The sequence below is a fragment of the Mobula birostris genome, chromosome 6 (genome assembly GCF_030028105.1).
Source record: "Mobula birostris isolate sMobBir1 chromosome 6, sMobBir1.hap1, whole genome shotgun sequence".
NCBI classification, from domain to species: Eukaryota; Metazoa; Chordata; class Chondrichthyes; order Myliobatiformes; family Myliobatidae; genus Mobula; species Mobula birostris.
Window position 1 is genome coordinate 147987362 of NC_092375.1, and position 20139 is coordinate 148007500.

Below are 20139 nucleotides of genomic sequence, written 5' to 3' on the forward strand. Positions count from 1 at the left end.
AGTTATTTCGCAGCTGTATGAAATTTTCGTTAGGTCACCTTTGATGTTTTGTGTACAGTTTTGGTTACTGCATTACAGGAAGAATGTGGAAGTTTTGGAGAAGGTACAAATGATGTTTACCAGGATGTTGCCTTGATGAGAGAGTATTAGCTATAAGGAGAGATGGACAACTTTAAACATTTTTTTTCTGGAGTGTTGAAGGCTGAGGGGCAACCTGATAAAAGTACACAAAGTTATAATGAGAGGTGTAGACAGGATAGATAGTCCGAATCGTTTTCTGAGTGGAAGTTTCAAACACAGAAATTTGTAGCCTTAAGGTGAGAGAGGGATAGTTTAAAAAAAGATTTATGAGATATGATTTTTACACAGATAGTAGTAGGCGCCTGAAATATGCTGCCGGGGAGGTGGTAGCAGATACAATAGCAATGTTAAAAGGCATTTCAACAGGCAGAGAATGGAGAGATATTGACCATGTACTGGTAGATGGGGTTAGTTTGGATTGGCATCATGATCAACACAGACACTGCGGATGAACTGCAGTTCCTGTACTGAATGGGCTGAAGGCATATTTCTGTGCTGTATGTCCATACTAACACCTTGAGGTATGCATTTAATCTCCAAGTTGAATGTAATATATTAGTATAAGTGAAATGTACACTAAGGCTAGAACAGCCATCAACAGTAATCATAAAAGGTATGAATGGATAAGGCATTAGGGACATTATACATTTGAGAATATTTAGCACCCTTACAGGTAGAAATACAATAAAGGGCTATTTCTCTCAAACTTATGAATAGGATCATGAGGACTCAATCTGCTGTCATAAAAATGATCAATGGGCTGTCAATCATCTGTCATAAACACAAGACGTTCTGCAGATGCTGGAAATCCAAAATAACAAACAATATGCTGGAGGAACTCAGCAAGTCAGGCAGCATCCATGAGAATGAGCAAGTAGTCGATGTTTCAAGCTGAGACCCTTCTTCAGGACCAGAAAGGAAGGAGGAAGATGCCAGAATAAAAAGGTGGGGAGAGGGGAAGGGGGATAGCTAGGTGATAGGTGAAGCCAGGTGGATTGGAAAGGTAAAGCGCTGGAGATGAAGGAATCTGATAGGAGAGCAGAGTGGACCATAGGAGAAAGAGAAGGAGGAGGGGACCCAGGGACAGGAGATTGGCAGGTGAGGAGAGGCAAGTGGCCAGAGAGGCGGCAATCGAATAGGGGAGGAGGAGGGAATTTTTTTTACCGGGAGGTGAAATCGATGTTCTTGCCTTTAGATTGGAGGCTAAGCAGACAGAATATAAGGTGTTTCTCCCCTCTCTGAGGGTGGCCTTAGCATGGAAAAGAGGGGGCCATGAATTGACGTGTTGAAATGGGATTGGGAATTAAAATGTTGGGCCACCGGGAAGTTCCGCTTTTGGTAGATGGAGTGAATGTGCCTGATGAAGTGATCCCCAGGTCACGATGGGCCTCACCAATGTGACTGCCCTGGGAGCACTGGATACAATAGAATCACAGGTTCACCGGCAAAGTGTTGTCTCACCTGGTAGCACTGTTTGTGGCCCTGAATGGAGGCGAGGGAAGAGGTGAATGGGCAGGTGTAGCACTTTGGCCACTTTCATGGATAACTACTGGGAGGAATATTGGTGGGGATGGACAAATGGACAAGGGAATCACGGAGGTAGTGATCCCTGTGGAAAGCAGAGAGTGGCGGGGGGGGGGGTAAAGATGTGTTTGGTGGTAGGATCCCTTTGAGATGGCAGAAGCTGCCGAGGGTGATGTGTTGGATGCAAATGCTCATGGTGTGGTAGGTAAGGACGAAAGAAACTCTATCACTGTTAAGGGCAGTGGGAAGATGGGGTGAGCACAGATGTCTGGGCAATGGAGGAGTGGTGGGTGAGGGCAGCAACAATGGTGGAGGAAACCCTATTGTTTGACAAAGGAGGACATCTCCAATCTCTTGGAAAGAAAAGCCTTGTCCTGGGAACAAATGTGGCAGAGACAAAGGAACTGAGAAAAGGGAACAGCATTTTTACAGGAGACAGGGTGAGAAGAGGTGTAGTCAAAATCATCTGTCACAATGGTATCACCCTAGAATTTATCAAAGCTAGAATCAACCAAAAAAAGCACAAACTCTAAGCATATCCAGCAAACTGCATATACCCACCAAACCACACAGAAGCTTGGGAACTTGTATTTAATTTAAAAATAATGGACAGATGTAGCTTTGAGAAACATTATTTAATTAATCAGTGGTAGTTTGAAGACTTCAACTTACGTCAGCTTCACTCCCTTCTCGCAGGTTGTAGGTCAGGTCATGTTGAATATCTTCAATGAATTTCTGTGCATATTCTGGGTACAGCTCCAGCACCTCCCGCAAACCCTTCAGAATAATGTACTGCAGGTCACAGTAAGTCAGAGCCTTCACGTTGGCATTAGTCTTAATCACCTGGTCCTTTGCCAAAAAGTCAGCGCCAATCAAGTCGCCTTTTCCTAAGTAGGTCAAAAGAAATTTCAGGTCAGTTGCTTCTTGCAGAGGCCCAGAAGGCAAACAAGGCAGTGTAATTCCATGTTTAAAACCAATCTGTTTAAAATCAGGATTGGCAGTCAATTAATGTAATTTTAAAAATTTAATATACTTTGATGCAGCCTTCGTGATAATATAATTCATGAACGGTATAATTCCAAGAAAAATGTTCAAGTTTTTTTTGTTATGAATTAATCTCACTGGTAACTTTTGATAGAATATACATGTGACACTTCAAGATAGCAATGCACAGAAACTAGTCTGCTGGTTGCACTTACAGAGAAATTATTCCCTGGTAGGGTACAGCTTAATAACTATCTGAGAACATAAGAAATGAAAACTGGATGGGCTATTTGACATATTGTGCTTGCTTCACCATTCAATAAAACCATGGCTAACCTCATACCACAGCACGTTCTTACAAAAAAACCTTGACTCCTTTAATATCTGAAAAAAATTGATCAATCACCCTTTTGAACATATTGACTGAGTCTCCACAGCCCTTTTGTTTTGAGAATCCCAAGCAACCATTACAATCTGGGTGAAGATATTTCATTCATTTCAGTCCAAAATGCTAAGGCCTTATTTTGAAGCTGTACCCTACTGTCTCAGGCAGCCTGACTAAGGGAAGCGTCATTCCTACATCCACCTTGTCCCGTGAAGCCATCTGTTAATCATTTAAACACAAGAAAACATAAACTCTGTCTGCTTAAACTCTCCTCATATGACAACCCACCATAGTAAGATCAACATTGTGAACCTTCACCGCGTTCCCCCTATGAGACGTATATTCTTCCTTGGGTATGGAGATGAGAACTGTATGCAATACCTTGGGTATTCCAGTCTTGTATCTAACTCCTCTTGCACTGAAAACCAACATTCATTTTTCCTTCATTAATGCTTGTCATATCTGTGCATTATCACTCAGTGACTTGTGTACGGTGACTCCCAAATCTCTGAAAATCACTCTGTCATATTTTCACAATCATCTTTACTGTTTACTTCCAAAGTAGAAAATCTCACATTTTTCCATATCATACTTGATCAGCCACATGGTCATCCGTCTCTGTCCTCCCCTCACAGCCTTCATGCCAACTCAATATTGTTCCACCTTGAATTGAACTAATAATCAGACCAAATCCCAGTTCACATTAATTAAGGGAAAAGGGTTGAGTTATCTTTGGAGCTCAAAGAGTTTAATTGCACAATGTTTGAAAATCAAGCAACTGATTAATTATTGAGAGGCTCTGAGCATATGTTGCAGCAAATAAAATAAAATCAGCCCAGTTGTCTGTTCAATACTGCAAACAAGTATTACATACTCATTTGTCTAAACAATTAACCTGTTAAAATACCTGAGTAGGCGCTGTTTACACTGCATATTAAAAGCACATTACAACTTGCAGCATTGCTAATGATAATTTGTCATTTATATCTTAATGCACAATGTTTGCATTCCTATCTGCACCAGGAGGTAGCTGTCCATATTTCCCTCAATACTGATCTTTCCACTCACTGGAAGAAAAAGGAGGCGGGGTCGTGATAACATATGAAAAGATTGCACCAGGACGTATAGGCATTAACTTTTGTAGCTTCTTGCTACTCTTCATGATGCAGAATGCCCTTCGAAAGCTTGGAGTTACTTGTCCTCCGGTATTGCTTTGATGGTGAGGGTGCCAGGATTTAACATATGTGTCGCTGTTGTTACCACCTATCTCAAATGTGCTGCCCATTGTCACTTTCAATGCCAGATGGTGCCGTCGAGTGGGAATTGGTGTACTGGGCAGTATTGTTAAAGTCAGAATGAATGTGAACAGTTGTGGTTATATCATGTAGTGCAATCAATTGTAGGGAAAACAAGAGAGGATACTGTATACTGGTTCAAATAGCAAGTATATCATATTTTACAAATGATTTCCTGTACTTGTTTTTTTTTTGGAAAAAGAAATGTTTCCAATGCAAAAACAGTCTTCAGCCCAACAGATCTCTTCTGATATATGTGTCTTTCACCCCTACACACAATCATCCCACTGCCCCTTCAAACCATCCACATGGAACTATTTGACACAATTTGTCTACATTCAAGGTATTTCATTAAAATATTACGCAGCAGCAAAACAAATCATCTGTGTTTTTTTTAACCTGGAAGCATTAACACAATTTTTGCAATTTGCCTCCTGCTTTTTCGAGGAACAAGAATTGTTCTAGGATTTTTACTCTGGCATAAAACTCCCCACAAGATGTTGCCAGCAGATTCTTCTGTAGTGAGAACTTCATGGTCTGAAAAAGTGCCAGTTGCTATTTACTTACAATGTAAGGAGGTTTTACTAACTCTGCTTTTTAAAGGGCCAATACTCAATCAGCATTCTTTGACCTTTCTCCACCATAGAGCCATAAATGGCAGAGTTCTGCCTCTGCTGTATCGGGGAGTTCACCCAAATTTCATATTTCAGGAGTAAGTGAAGTTGACCTACAGAAGGAAACTGCCTGCATAGCAGGGTTCTGCAAAATACAAGAGTATTTCCATGGCAAACCTCTTGTCAAAAGTGCCTGGTTATAGACTAAAGGGTTTCCGTGGCAATGACTAACAAAGGGCATGCCTCTTGTGCAGGCAGCATTCTTCACCAGCCTGTTCAAGTCCCGCTGGCTCTTGGGAGCATATTCCTGCCTTCCATCCCCCAGTCCGGTAGTGCCATTCCCCAGCCACATGCCCCGGACACTTGCATTGTGGTTTGCTCCTTTCAGAACAGGGGCAGAGCAAGGATGAAGGGGGCTCACTTTAGTTTCTGTTCTCACTCATCATTAGTTGTAAACCTCAACCATAGTACAATGTAACACAGTTCCTTATCACCAGATCTCATTTTCAAATCCGATCTCCCAATATATGACACAAAGACCCCTCCTACAAGCCACTTGCACCCCCACTGACCCAATCTGATACCTTTATGACTATTGGTACTATTCTCTCTCCATCTTTTACCACACAAATCCCCATGAACTTGTTTGAGTTCCTCTCAAAGTTCAAAGTACATTTATTATCAGAATATGTACACATTACACAACCTTGAGATCTACTTTCCTAACAGGCAGCCATAAGGAGCGTCCCACTCCCTCCGGATTAACCGGACCTGGTGGCATTGAGATTCATTGTCACCGAGGAGGACATTAGAAGGGCCTTCCTGAAGATAAATCCAAGGAAGGTGACGGGCCCAGATGGTGTTCAGGGACGGGTCCGTGCCTGTGCAAGCAAGCTAGCTGGAGTGTTTGCTGACATCTTCAACTGCTCCTTGCTTCAGTCTAAGATCCTCTCGTGTTTTAAGACAGCAACAATAATCCCAGTGCCGAAGAAGAGCAAGGTGGCACACCTGAATGACTATCAACCTGTGGCTCTGACATCAATTGCTATGGAGTGCTTCGAGTGATTGGTTATGGCACACATCAACCACAGCCTACTGGTCAACCTTGACACTTTGCAATTCGCCTACCAGAGCAACAGGTCAACGGCAGATGCCATCTCTCTGGCCCTACATTCCTCCTTAGAACACCTGGAGAATAAAGACGCATACGTAAGGCTCCTTTTCATTGACTACAGCTCTGCCTTTAATACCATCATTCCAAATAAACTGATTCCTAAGCTCCAGGACCTGGGCCTTAGCACTCAGATTTGCAGCTGGATCTTCAACTTCCTCACAGTCAGGACCCAGGCTGTAAAAATAGGGGACAAGCTCTCCTCCACAATCACTGGTGCCCCACATGGCTGTGTACTCAGCTCCCTGCTGTACTCACTGTACACCCATGATTGTGTAGCCAAGTTTCCATCGAACTCAATAAACAAGTTTGCTGATGACACAACAATTGTAGGCCGTATCTCGGGTAATGATGAGTTTGAGTACAGAGAGAAAATTAAGAACCTGGTGGCATGGTGTGAAGACAATAACCTATCCCTCAACGTCAGCAAGACGAAGGAATTGGTTGTTGACTTCAGAAGGAGTAGCGGACCGCATGACCCAATTTACATTGGTGGTTTGCAAGTGGAACAGGTCAAAAGCTTTAAGTTCCTCGGGGTCAATATCACTAATGACCTGACTTGGTCCAACCAAGCAGAGTCCACTGCCAAGAAGGCCCACCAGCACCTTTACTTCCTGAGAAAACTAAAGAAATCTGGCCTGTCCCCTAAAATCTATAATTTTTATAGATGCACCGTAGAAAGCATTCTTCTAGGGTGCATCACAACCTGGTATGGAAGCTGTTCAGTCCAAGACCGGAAGAAGCTGCAGAAGATGGTGAACACGGCGCAGCACATCACATAAACCAATCTTCCATCCTTGGACTCACTTTACACTGCACGCCGTCGGAGCAGTGCTGCCAGGATAATCAAGGACACGACCCACCCAGCCAACACACTTTTCGTCCCTCTTCCCTCCAGGAGAAGGCTCAGGAGCTTGAAGACTTGTACAGCCAGATTTGGGAACAGCTTCTTTCCAACTGTGATAAGCCTGCTGAATGGATCCTGACCCAGATCAGGGCCGTACCCTCCAAATATCCGGATCTGCATCTCGGTTTTTTTGCACTACCTTACTTTCCATTTTTATATGTTCTATTTATGATTTATAATTTAAATTTTTATTATTTACTATCAATTTGTAATCCAGGGAGCGGGAAGCGCAGAATCAAATATCACTATGATGATTATACGTTTTAGTATGAATTGTTTGGCGACAATAAAGTCTAAAGTATAAAACAAAGAAACCCAGAAAAACATACAAAAAAAGACTGTCGAATACTCAATGTGCAGAGAAAAAAAAACAAATCATGCAAGCAATAAACACAAGCTAATAGCGTTCTGAACTGAAGTCCACGAAGACAGTCCTGTCTGTAGACCCTTAGTCCAGCACAGAGTGGAGCAGCGAACTGAACCAGCCCATTACCCCCCCTTGGACCCTGACACCTTGACCTTTTCAATCCGACCTGGCACTTAAATCATCTAAACTTCAGGTTCAGTCGCTTCAGTACATGCTGGTACCTGGACCTGGCCGCCTCGATTCAGCCTAAATTGTTGCCCAAACATCAAATTCAGTTGCTTCGGTATGCTCTGGGGCCTGGATCCCACCACCTCAGTTCGGCCTGTGCCCTACCTTTCCAATTCAGCCTGGCGCTTAAATTGATGGCACCTCAATCTGCCTCGGTCTTCCTCGCTCTCGGTGAAAGGCCCACTGCTTTGCCTCGCCTCAGTCCTGCCACATCGAATTGTCTCCAAGTCCAAAGGGACGTTACAGGCTCTTGTTGGTGAAGATCATTTACCAGAAAAAGAGTGATTAACAAAGCTGTTTTCTTTGTTTCATTGGCCACTGACCAGAAGTCACTGTGATTCACCAGCGCCATCTTAAACTGTGCAAGGCAGTCGGGTCTCAGGCCTATTGAAAGCGTTCAGCAGTGGGTTCCTGCATTTACTGCAGTTGAACACAGCCCACAGTAGAGAGCCCCAAGGACCCACCTTTCAGATTCTGGAACAGATCAAACAGGGCACAGGATCTGAGACACCCTATCAGCGGGAATTCCAGGGCTGCAGACAACAATTAAAGGGGGAAGGCAAGTTCCTTTTCTCTTTAATTACTTCCATTTAATGTTAACAATTTACATTCCTTACTCTACATTTGTTTCAAATGTAATTTTTCAATGTTTAGGAACTGGATTGTTGAGCTTTTTTTTGGAAGCACCATATGAAGCTAATCACTTTGAATGAAAACGCATCAACTGTGAAACTGCCCTGGGTATTTACAGCTGCAATCCTCACTGGCACCCCGGTACTTTCCTAGCATAAGACATACATTTAATGATATCACTTATATCAGGATGCATCATTTTGCCAGCATTGACACAATCTGGCACTCTGGCTCTCCATCATGGCCTTAACGGAACAGACTAGCGGAATGACCACGTTACGCTAAGTTTGGTTTTCATCACTATTTAAAGGGACACACTTGACATTGAGAAATATCGATAAGAAAATAAGACATAGGAGCAGAACAAAGCCATTTGGCCCACTGAGCCTGCTCTGGCACCCCATCATGGCTGATTTATTATCCCTTTCAACCTCATTCTCCTGCCTTCTTCCCGTAAACTTTGATGTTCTGATTAATTAAGAACCTATCAACCTTAGTGTTAAATATACCAAATGACTTGGTCTACACAGCTGTCTGTGGCAATGAATTACACAGATTCACCACCCTTTGGCTATAGAAATTTTTCCTCATCTCTGTTCTTAATGTATGTACCTCTATTTTGAGGCTGTGCTCTCCGGTCTTAGAATCCCCCACTATAGGAAATGTCCTCTCCACATACACTCTGTCTGGGCCTTTCAATACTTGATCGGTTTCAATGAGGTCCCCACTCATTCTTCTGAACTCCAGTGAGTACAGGCCCAGAGCCATCAAATGCTCCTTATATCTTAACCCTTTCATTCCTGGAATCATTCTCGTGAACCTCCTTTGGACCACCTCCAATGCCAGCACATCATTTTTTTAGATAAGGTACCCAAAACTGCTCACAATACTCCAAGTGTGGTTTGACCAATGTTCCAGCATCACATCATGGCGTTTGTATTCTAGTCCTCTCGAACTCAGTGCTAACATTGCACTTGCCTTCCTTACCACCAACTCAAGCTGCTTGTTAACCTTTGGGGAATCCTGTACAAGGTCTCCCAATCCCTTTGCACCTCTAATCTATGAATTTTCAATCCCCATTTAGAAAATAGGGCCCACATTTATTCTTTCTGACAAAGTGCATGACTATGCACTTCCCTACACTATATTCCATCTGCCCATTCTCCTAATCCGTCAAAATCCTTCTGCAGACACCCTGCTTCATCAACACTACCCGCCCCTCTACCTATCTTCATGTCATCTGCAGACTTGGCCACAAAGCCACAGAGATTATGTCATGAATGATTTCAGGATGTTCTGACACCTCTAAAGCCTGCAGGCTGTGCTAGAACTGGCATAGCTGCTTCTGCAGTATCTAACTGCTAAACTGATTATTGAATGCACTCCACTGGTGGCAACATGTTTAGTGCCAGAGCTTTAAGGCTGTCAGGAAGGAAGCAAAGATATGCAAGTTTGTGAACACTACAGTCCATTTCTAGTGAATTTATTTATTGACATACAGCGTAGAGTAGTTCTTTCCAGCTCTTCACTGCCCAGCAATCCCCCAATCAGGAGATCCTAGCCTAATCAGGAGATAATTTACCATGACCAATTGACCTATTAACCGGTATGTCTTTAGAATAGGAGGAAACCGGAGCACCCGGAGGAAACCCACGTGGTCATGGGGAGAATGTACAAACTCCTTACGGGCAGCGGCGGGAATTGAACCCAGGTCACTGGTACTGTAAAGCGTTGTGCTAACCACTACACTACCGTGCCCGCCCGAATCCTTGACCTCTCTCATGAACAGTAGATTTGCAGGACCGAGTCTTATCTATGCACACTTAGGTAAGAACCTGTTTGTTGAATGTTTAGTGTTGTAGTCCTATAAATTGAACAGACTTAATGAAGTACCTGTTTGAGTTAGAAGTGTTATTGAATGCTTAGTGTAGGAGTTTTGTAACTTGTTGGGGGCTTAGATAAGCACTTGTTTGACAGTTGTTTGGTTGAGTGTTTCACTGTTTGTAAGTAAGTAGTTAACATGCTTACTCGTAATCAGTAGCTTTTGTCCCACTTACCGAATGCACGAATCTGCTTCTGCGAATCACCTGGTTCTCCAGTTGTGGAGGAATGAATTTATCAATTTTTGTTTTCAGTAGAGAAAAAGTGACCACCCAGTTCAGGAGGCATCAGGTTTTGCCACCTTAACTGGCTTCCTATGAATACTAGAAGTCACTGATTGCACTTCAGTGTGCACGGAGGTTCCCTATAAAAACCCTGACCTTTTCATGAGCATGAAGGTCCATGCTAGGTTTCCTGGCAGCAAAGTGGATCTTATATTCTGAGGGACTCATCCATGGCAGACCTTCTCACTGGGCAGGAATAGAGTCTGTAAGACAAGGGTTGCACTCTGTTTCCATGCCTCTTCACATCAGTTGGACATTCAACTAAAGCAGCAAATGAAAATACAGAATTCATTGCCTGCATCAGTTTGGAAACACCCGGCAGTAATACCCACCAGTCAGGGAGACTATCCTGATGTGTCATAGAGTAACATGCGTCACAAAATAATCAGAGTAATATAGCACGGAGAAAGCTCTTTTCTGGCCAAAATTGATCTGAGCCAGTGCTGGCTGCCCGCATCTGACCCATATCCCTCTAAATCTTTCCCTTTCGTGAACCTGTCTGTGGCTCCCCCACTGACACATCAATCACTTGTCAGCTTCATTTCCCAATAGTAGCTCCAATGTTGACCCTTCTTTAGTAGGGCAATCTGCACATTGCTTGAGAAAACATTCCTGGACAAATTTATCAAATTTTGCTCCATGCAATCCTTTTGCACCATGACAGTCCCAGTCACTATTAGGGAAGTTAAAATCTCCTACTATTACAACCATATTATTCTAAAAGCTGTCAGTGATCTCCCTAATATTTACGTTTTAATTCCCACCAACTACTGGGAGTCCTCTGTGTTGCATGTTGTACAATTTTAGAAAGCAAAGATTGTAGATAGAGTCAGATGAAACAGACCCAGTGCCTAAAGCAACACACACACAAAATGCTGGTGAACGCAGCAGGCCAGGCAGCATCTATAGGAAGGGGTACAGTCGATGTACTGCACCTTCGTCAGGTCTCGGCCTGAAACGTCGACTGTACCCCTTCCTATAGATGCTGCCTGGCCTGCTGCGTTCACCAGCATTTTTTGTGTGTGTTGCTTGAACTTCCAGCATCTGCAGATTTCCTCGTGTTTGCCAGAGCCCAAAGGATGTGAGGAGGAAGATGAGGAAGACCACTATTGTTCTTCCTGCTGATCAACAACTTTACATCTCACCTGAACCAAGGTGAGATTCATTGTCCGCACAGGCAGTAAGGGGCTCCTTTGTGGAAAGGGTAGTTGCTAAGCTATAATCCCCAATCAGACCCAGTAATCTTCTCTACACTAATCCTTAAACTAAAAAAGTACGACAATAACAATATGAGGGAGTTCAGGTGATCAAAATACTTCACTGCTCTGGGATACAAGACACAAGAGATTCTGCAGACGCTGGAAATCTTGAGCAACACACACAAAATGCTACAGGAACTCAGCAGGTCAGGCAGCATTTATGGAGGGAAATTAATTGATGACAGTCCTGATGTCCCCTCTCAGGTGCTGAAATCTGACAGACTCATCTCTGTTAACTGCACATCCTTCCATTGCAACTAAAGGACAAATTACTGTTCTCTTATGACTTTTTAAATTAAAACATTTAGCACCTTGTGCCTGCACAACCACCCAAGACAAATAGCTTGAAAGATGAATAATTTCCATGATACATATTTGCATGCTTCCTTGTGACTTAGAAGGAAGCCATTTAGTGGCAGTAATGCACCACTAAGCTAGGTGCCAACCATCGTAACACAACAGAGAAGAAGAAGAGAAGGAGGAGACTATTTGCCCTGTCAGGTTTATGCTGGCTCATAAAGGAATCAAATCTCCCACAAATTTTCCCTGTAACCTGTTTTCTCCACTTTACTAGCGACTGCCTACGGGTTCTATCATTTATCTACACATCAGGGACCATTTACCGTGGCCAATTAACCTACCGAGCTGCAGGTCTTTGGCATGTGGGGGAGGAAATTGGAGTACCCATATGAAACTCAGTCAATCACAGAAAGAACTCCACACAGGCTACACCTGAACTCCGGACTGAGCCTACATCACCAGCAGTGTGAGGGAGCATCATTAGGCTTCCCAAGTTGTTCCGCCTTGTTCATTCACACATTAGCCAAATAGTATAAATCCCCATTTCACTAGCCTCGATCCCCCAGTCAAACTTTTCTGTATCTAATGGGGAGTACCTGAACTTAGAGAGGCATACGACTAGAGTCTCTTTATTTTTATTATAAAGTGCAAGTCACAGCTGGAGAAAATATGTTATAATTTTGGCAGCACCCGGTTGTACCCACTCTGAATTGAACTGCTCCATCACAGAAGACATAGTAACTGAATCAGAAGTGGAGCCTTTGACAGGATATCAAATTTCTATAATTCTCCAAAATTAGCTTTGGGGTGGGTATCAGGAATTGGATCCAATGGCTCTACACAGACACCTGTAGTGCAGTCCAAATCAATGGGTGGGAAGCTGATAGCGTCCCCAGCAAGTCTAGAGTCAGGCAGGGTTGCCCATTCTCCCCTATCTTGTTTGTGTGCTGTATAGTACCCTTTGTCAAAGTCATCGGGAAGGACGTGAGCAGAAGAGGGATGATGGTGCCAGGCAATGGAGGGACCCAAGTTGAAGACCTCCCTGTACATAGACGGCGTCACCATCTTCTGCTCAGATCCAAGCTCAGGTCAGCATCTGCGACCGGTTTGAGTTGGCATCAGGGTTCAGGGTTAACCTCACGAACACCAAGGCCATGCTCTTCGGCAACAGTGTCCCCTGCACCATCAGGTATGATCGCATGAGGAATCTGGTTCGGAGGGGCTGAGGCATGCACCAAGAATCGGTAGGGCAGACCTTAGGATGATGGCACCTAACGGCGACACCTCTGCTTGCATCTTCGGAAACAGCTCTATTTCTATCTTTAATATCTCTTTTTATTTCCTTTTCAGAGTTCTTTTGAAGACCCTGACCCGGAGTTACATGCTGACTTCAGTTCTTTGCAGAAATGGGACCTGCTGTCAGGACCTCATGACCGGCTGCTTTTCAATACGCCAAGGATGCGGCCTGGAAGACTAGCGCAACTTCAGGGTGCCGGGTTTTCGTGGCTCTGGAGGTGGGCGGATTCAAGGTCGGTGCCGCTGCCTGATGTGTCGTGGGGGTACATGGAAGATCGAAAGCAGTGAGCTGGCTGCTGGCTGTGTGCCCAGAGATCTGAGTTCTTTGGACACACAGCCCGAAAAAAGCGATGCAACAGACTTTTAACATCGTAAATCGGTGAGTTGTTTTGTTATGTCTCCCCTCTTGCTGTGAAACGGGGACATCTCTTTTTCCCTTTTAGGGACTGAGAGAGCTTGTGGTCTGTCGGATTACCAGGTGAACAAGTAGTCTTTGGAGTACTGCAAGTCTGTGTCTTTGCTGATGCTTCGTTGCATGCTTGAGTGCTCAGTGGAGGGTGCAGAGGCTTTTTTGCTGGTGGGGGAGGGGGGTCATTGTTTTGCTGCTGCTTGTGTGTGGGAGGGTGAGCCTGGGGGGTGGGCTTTGGGGTTCTAACATTTAACTGTCATTCATTCTTTGGGGCACTCCTGTGTCTTCATGGATGTTTGCGAAGAAAAAGAATTTCAGGATGCATATTGTATACATTTCTCTGAGATTAAATGTACCTATTGAAACCTATATAATTGGCTGAAGCAGACTGTGGAAATAAAACAGAAAATGGGACTGTAAGGAAAGAGCTCCCTATTGACAACTGTGAAGGACCTGGTCATCAGGTGTGAGGTGCTCTCAGGGCTGCTGTACTTGGCACAGGTGTGGCCCATCTCCTGCTCATCAAGCTTGGGAATCACACGAGCTTTCTTCATGTTCAATTGGGGATCCAAGATGGAGTGGGTCAGATGGGTCACCATGCACAAGTCCCTGGACAATGGGAGGAAAATACCCAATGTGGGCATCAGCCTGATAACCACCTTCACATATTGCTGCATCGACTGTGCGTGGAATCTAAATATGTGGGCACCAAGTACCACCACTTGTCAAAGTTCTATCTGTTGCGAAGGATGGGTCTGGCCCCGTTGCCACACAACGTCCCAATCAGCTGGATGTTGCCGCGGTACCTGTCCTTTGAGGTAAAGTTCTTCTGCACCATCACCTTTGACCACAAGTACATCAGGCAGTGGTTAGCATGGAATATCCTGCAGACACTGTAGGAGAAGGGCTCAAAGGACACGGTGGGATGGTTTCCTGAGCAGACAGACCAGACCATCTGGCAGAATGCCTTATTGCCAGGCCTCACCAGCAGCCAGCAGGACCTTGCCTGGCTGGCAGTGAGCAGGGCCCTCCCCGTCAGACCCTTCCTGCACGTCCAGAACATCACTCCCAAAGTGTGTTGCCCGCAGGATGACAGTGGTGGGGAGGAGATGATAGCTCATCTCTTTGAGGACTGTGGGTTTGCAAGGAGGGTGTGGAGAAAGATGAAAGGGTCTGTGTCGTGGGTCATCCCAAGCAGACGTGTGACAGAGGACTCTCTGATCAACGGGCTGTTCCCAGAGACACTCACAGAGACAAATATCAAGTCTGGGTAGGGGAGGAAGCCCCTCAATCACATTTGCAGCAGTATACCACCCCAGAGTGTGGCGTGGGTGGCTGCAGTGCTCTTGATTTGCATAAATGCAATAGAACAGTACAGAAAGCATTGACTACGAATGTAAAGAATGAAAAGGCATTGAATGCTTTATTCTTGTAAATAGTTTGGTTATGAATAAAGTTTATTTTGATAGTAAAAACAGAAGCAGAAATGGAGGAATTGTGAGAGTCTACAGTGCAGAACATAAGGTGAATAAAGAGAAGAAACTTGAGAAGTTAAGGGAAATAAGCCAGGACAAGTCCGTTGAATCTGACAGCTGACATCCAAAGCTTCTAAAAGATTTGACTGCACTAGTGATAAGCTTCCAAATTCTATCGAACAAAAAGTTGTTATATAAAATACGGACTCAAGGGATTGGGGGGTAACATATGAATAACACAAGTAAGGGATTGGCTAAATAAGAGAAGAAAAGGCTGAGTGTAAATAGAATGGCTGCAGGTTGGGAGGCCATTGATAGTGAGGTTCCACCGCTACCAATTCCAGATCTTAAGTGATTTGCAATTGATATTAAAGCTGGCACTCTGTAGAGAAATCCAGCCTGGCTGTAGCTGTACAATATTTTTTCTTGGACGCCTTTCTGATTTAATTCTCTTTTGTAGGTCCTGATTAACTCTGTTTCTACCCAGCCTTACAGAGTTTCAGGTCATAACCACCCTCTACAAAATCAAGGGACCCATGGAGAGGAGAAAGATGGTGGCACGACGCAGCGCGCAGTGGCCACTCCGGTGAATGATGTCTGTTATCTGTCAAGTAGGGTGCTGTGCACAATCCTGATTCGATGGAGACAGACATGAGAGCATGGAGGAACATCTGGTGAAACTTCTGAAATGCCTGTTTCGCTGCCACTACTACTGTGTGATCCAGAATCTCTGGAGGGGAAGGCCCCGTGCCTTCGGCTTTGCTTGTTGCTCAGTGGCCGGGGCGGGGTCGAAGCACTCGGCAGAGGATGGTGCTTGGTGCTCGGTGTCGGAGGGCTGGTCGGAGGCTCGAATTTTTCGAACGGACTCGGAGTTGGCTGCGGTCGGGTGCTTCCAATGCATCGGCAAGTTTGCGGCGCTGGAGGTTCATGGCAGGGAGAGTTTTTCCCTTCTACCGTCTGCGTGAAATGATGGGGCTATCTGGACTTGAGACTTTTTTTTTACCGTGCCCATGGTCTGCTCTTTATCAAATTACGGTATTGTTTTGCACTGTTGTAACTATATGTTATAATTATGTGGTTTTGTCAGTTTAGTCTTGGTTTGTCCTGTGTTTCTGTGATATCTCTCTGGAGGAACATTGTATCATTTTTTAATGTATGCATTTCTAAATGACAATAAATGAGGGCTGAGTGTCCTCATAATCTAATCTAATAATCTAATGTATCTTTTATTCATCTCTTAGGATCTGCCTCCTCCTTGTTGAACCACCCACCAATGGGAATATCTCTTTAATTAACATATTCAAACTTGTCCTGATTCTGTACACCCCATCACATCTTCTCAAACTCCAATTACTCCAGTCTAACTTTGTAGCTAAAATCCATCATTTGTAAATCTCTTCTGCACTTTCAGAGGAACCTCAAGATCCTACTTAATAATATAGTAATACATCATCTGTAGTCTAACCAGTGTTTTCTGAAGGAATGTAAACCTAAAGGCACCAGGTTAAATGGCACTGTCCCTTCAACTAATTTAGTCAAGAATCTGAGTTCTTGTTGGTTTGTTTCTACAGCTTGTACCATTATCAACAAAATTCTTGGAGAACACAATTCACATTTTCAGACTCTGGTCTTGTTCTAGGAGATACCATCAAAAAGACAATACTCTGAAACACACCAGAATGTAAATTAGTTTTGATCTAACATCAGAGAAAAATGAATGAAAATATTTAACCTTCCCCTAACTCCAATAAAACACTAGTGTTTGATGTTGTACTGTACATACGTATTCAAAATACTGCTCATATTTTCCCAGGTGGAATTAAATTTGTTATTTCAAATTATTATCAAAATGTTTTAAATTTATTCCCCAGTCTTAGATACATTGAAGCTTAAAGATTTTAGTTCTGTCTTTTATGATTACTGAAAGATAAATTCGTATATTCTAACAACAACATGGAACAACTGAATAGAATGGCACTGGAGCAGGTACTTCAGCAATGATCTCTGTGCCAACTTAAGCTAAATCTCTTCTGTCCGTACAAGATACATACCCCACTATTCCTGCAATATACATCTGTCTGTCTAAATGCCTCTTTAAAAGCACTATTGTATCCGATTCCACCATTACCCCATCAGCCCTACCTCTCTCTCTGTAAAAAAACATCTCTTTCCTTAACTCCCACCTTAAATACATGTCCCCTAGTAAATGTCATTTATATTCAGGGAAAAAGATTCCGGACGTTTCCCCTTTTTTTTGCCTCATCATTTTATAAACTTTTACCAAGTCTTCCCTCAATCTTCAATGTTCCAGAGAAAACAATCCATGTTTTTTCCAGTTCATACCAGCAAATCTGTGTGGAAATCTGAAGCTATAAGGAGAGGCTGGAAACCCTCCACGTCCTTCCTTTAATGGGTTAACTAGAAATGCACACAAAACTCTAACTGTGGCTTAACTAAAGTTTTATAAGGTTGTAACAGGACCTCCTGACTCATATCTAACGATCATAACAATGAAGGCAATCATGTCACCCATCTTCTTTACCACTCTCACTACTTGAGTGGCCACTTCAGGCAGCTATGGGCTCTGTACAATGTTGTTAAGCGTCCTGCCATTAACTGCATACATATATTGCATGATTAAGCATTCTTTTTGTTTAAACAATTCATTACTAGTTACAGTATATGTAAAAATACATGAATTGCATACGTCATCACACTATCACGATACGTGCGCACCTCGCTTAAAGGAAACACAAAGATAGACCCACATTTAAGACTCCTGTGTCTTCCTTTGAATTAGTTTAATGTTTTGAAGTTACAAAATGTAACATTCTGGGTCAGCCGACCATAAACAATCTTGTCAAAAGCCTTATTAAAATCCATGTAGACAATAGCCACTGCCCTACTCTCGTCAATCATCTCTATCACCTCCTCAAAAGACTCAACAAAGCTTGTAAAATATGACCTGCCCCACATAAAGCCAATGCTGACTTTCCCTAATGAGGCCATGCAGTTCAAATGCACGTAAACCCTACCCCTACATATCCTCTCCAACAGTTTCCCTACCGCTGATGTGAGGCCCACTGGCCTATAATTTCCTGGATTACCTCTCTTTCCCTTCTTGTACAAAGGAACAACACTGACTACTCTCCAATCCACTGGAGCTTTGCTGATGCTAGTCAGGATAGAAAGATCTACGTCAAGGCCTCAGCAATCTCTTCTCTTGCCTTTTTCAATAACCTGGGATGTATTCCATCATGTTCTGGGGATTTATCCACCTTAAAAGCTCTTGAAGGGACACAGCACCACCTCTTCCTTGATCTTAAAATGCCCTAGCACAAAAGCATTTCCACAGGGCTCTCACTATCTTCCGTCACTTTCTCCTCTGTGAATATGGGTGCAAAATGCACAATTAGTACCTCGCCCACATCCTCTGACTCAACCATAAATTCCCTCTTTAATCCAGGAGTGATCCTCCTTTCTCTATTGTTATTCTCTTGCTTTTAATATAAACACAAAATGCCACGTGATTTTCTTTAATCCTACTGACTAAGGATATTTTCATGGCCCAATTTCATCCCGTATAGTTTACGGATGATATAAAAACAGGTGGGGGGGGGGTGGTCAGGTATCATTAAGGAAGCAGAGGGACTTTGACAGATTGGAAGAAAGGGCAGTGTGGCAGATGGAATACAATGTGGGGAATTGTATGGTCATACACTTTGGTAGAAGGAATAAAGGTGGATACTATTTTCTAAACAGGGATAAGGTTGAAAAATCAGAGGTGGAAAGAAACTTGGGAATCCTTGTGCAGGGTTCCCTAAAGGTTAACTTGCAGGTTGAGTCAGTGGCAAGGAAAGCAAATGCAATATTAGCATTAACTTTAAGAGGTCAAGAAGGTTAAAACAAGGATTCTAAGGACTTTCTACAGGGGCACGACTGGCTGCATCACTGCCTGGTATGGGAACTGCACTACCAGGACTCGCAGGACTCTACAGAGAGTGGTGTGGACAGCCCAGCACATCTGTAGATGTGAACTTCCAACTATTCAGGACTTTTACACAGATAGGTGTGTAAAAAGGGCCTGAAAGATCATTGGAGACCTGAGTGACTCCAACCACAAACTGTTCCAGCTGCTACCATCTGGGAAACGGTACCGTAGCATAAAAGCCAGGACCAACAGGCTCTGGGACAGCTTCTTCCACCGGGCCATCAGACTGACACTATTTCTATGTTATATTGATTATCCTGTAGTACATAATATTTATGACAAATTACTATAATTGCACAATGCACATTTAGACAGAGAAGTAAAGATTTTTACTCCTCATATACAGTATATAAAGGATGTAAGTAATAAAGTCAATTTAATTCAATACAATAATGCTGAATACATATTAAGCATTGTCTAGACCACATTTTCAGTATTGTGAGCAACACACATAAAATACTGGAGGAAATCAGCAGGCCAGTCAATATCTATGGAAAAAAGTACAGTTGACATTTCAGGTGTGTGGTTTGGATTTCCAGCATCTGCAGATTTTCTCTTCTTTGTGATTCAGTATTGTGAGCAGTTTTGGGTCTTTATCCAAGAAAAAGTGTGCTGGCATTGGAGGGGGTCCAGAGGAGGTTCACAAGAGTGATTCTCAGAATGAAAGGATTATTGCATTAGGAGCAGTTGATGGATCTAGGCTTGTATTCACTGGAGTTTATAATAATGAGGGGAGATCACATTGAAACCAATCGAATATTGAAAGACCTAGATAGAGTGGCTGTGGAGAGGATGTTTCTGTTAGTGGGAGAGTCTAGGACCAGAGGGCACAGCCTTAGAATAGGTTGTCCATTTAGAACAGAGATGGGGAGGAATTTCTTTAGCCAGAGGATAATGAATCTGTGGATTTCTTTGCCATAGATGGTTGTGGAGGCCATCATTGTGTATATGTAAAGCAGAGGTTGATAGGTTCCTGAATATTACAGAGAGAATGCAGGAAAATGGCGTTGAGAAGGATAACAAAACCAGCCATGATGGAATGGTAAAGCAGACTT

At 43.4% G+C, this 20139-nt stretch overlaps 1 protein-coding gene across 1 annotated transcript in view; it reads right to left on the reverse strand.

Annotated features, from left to right (window-relative positions):
- kcnh3 (potassium voltage-gated channel, subfamily H (eag-related), member 3) overlaps positions 1-20139 on the reverse strand; it is a 636348-nt gene that overhangs the window by 48074 nt on the left and 568135 nt on the right. The window contains exon 11 of the mRNA XM_072259611.1: positions 2278-2492. Within this exon, the coding sequence (XP_072115712.1) occupies positions 2278-2492 (215 nt within the window). The remainder of the gene's footprint in view (positions 1-2277; positions 2493-20139) is intronic.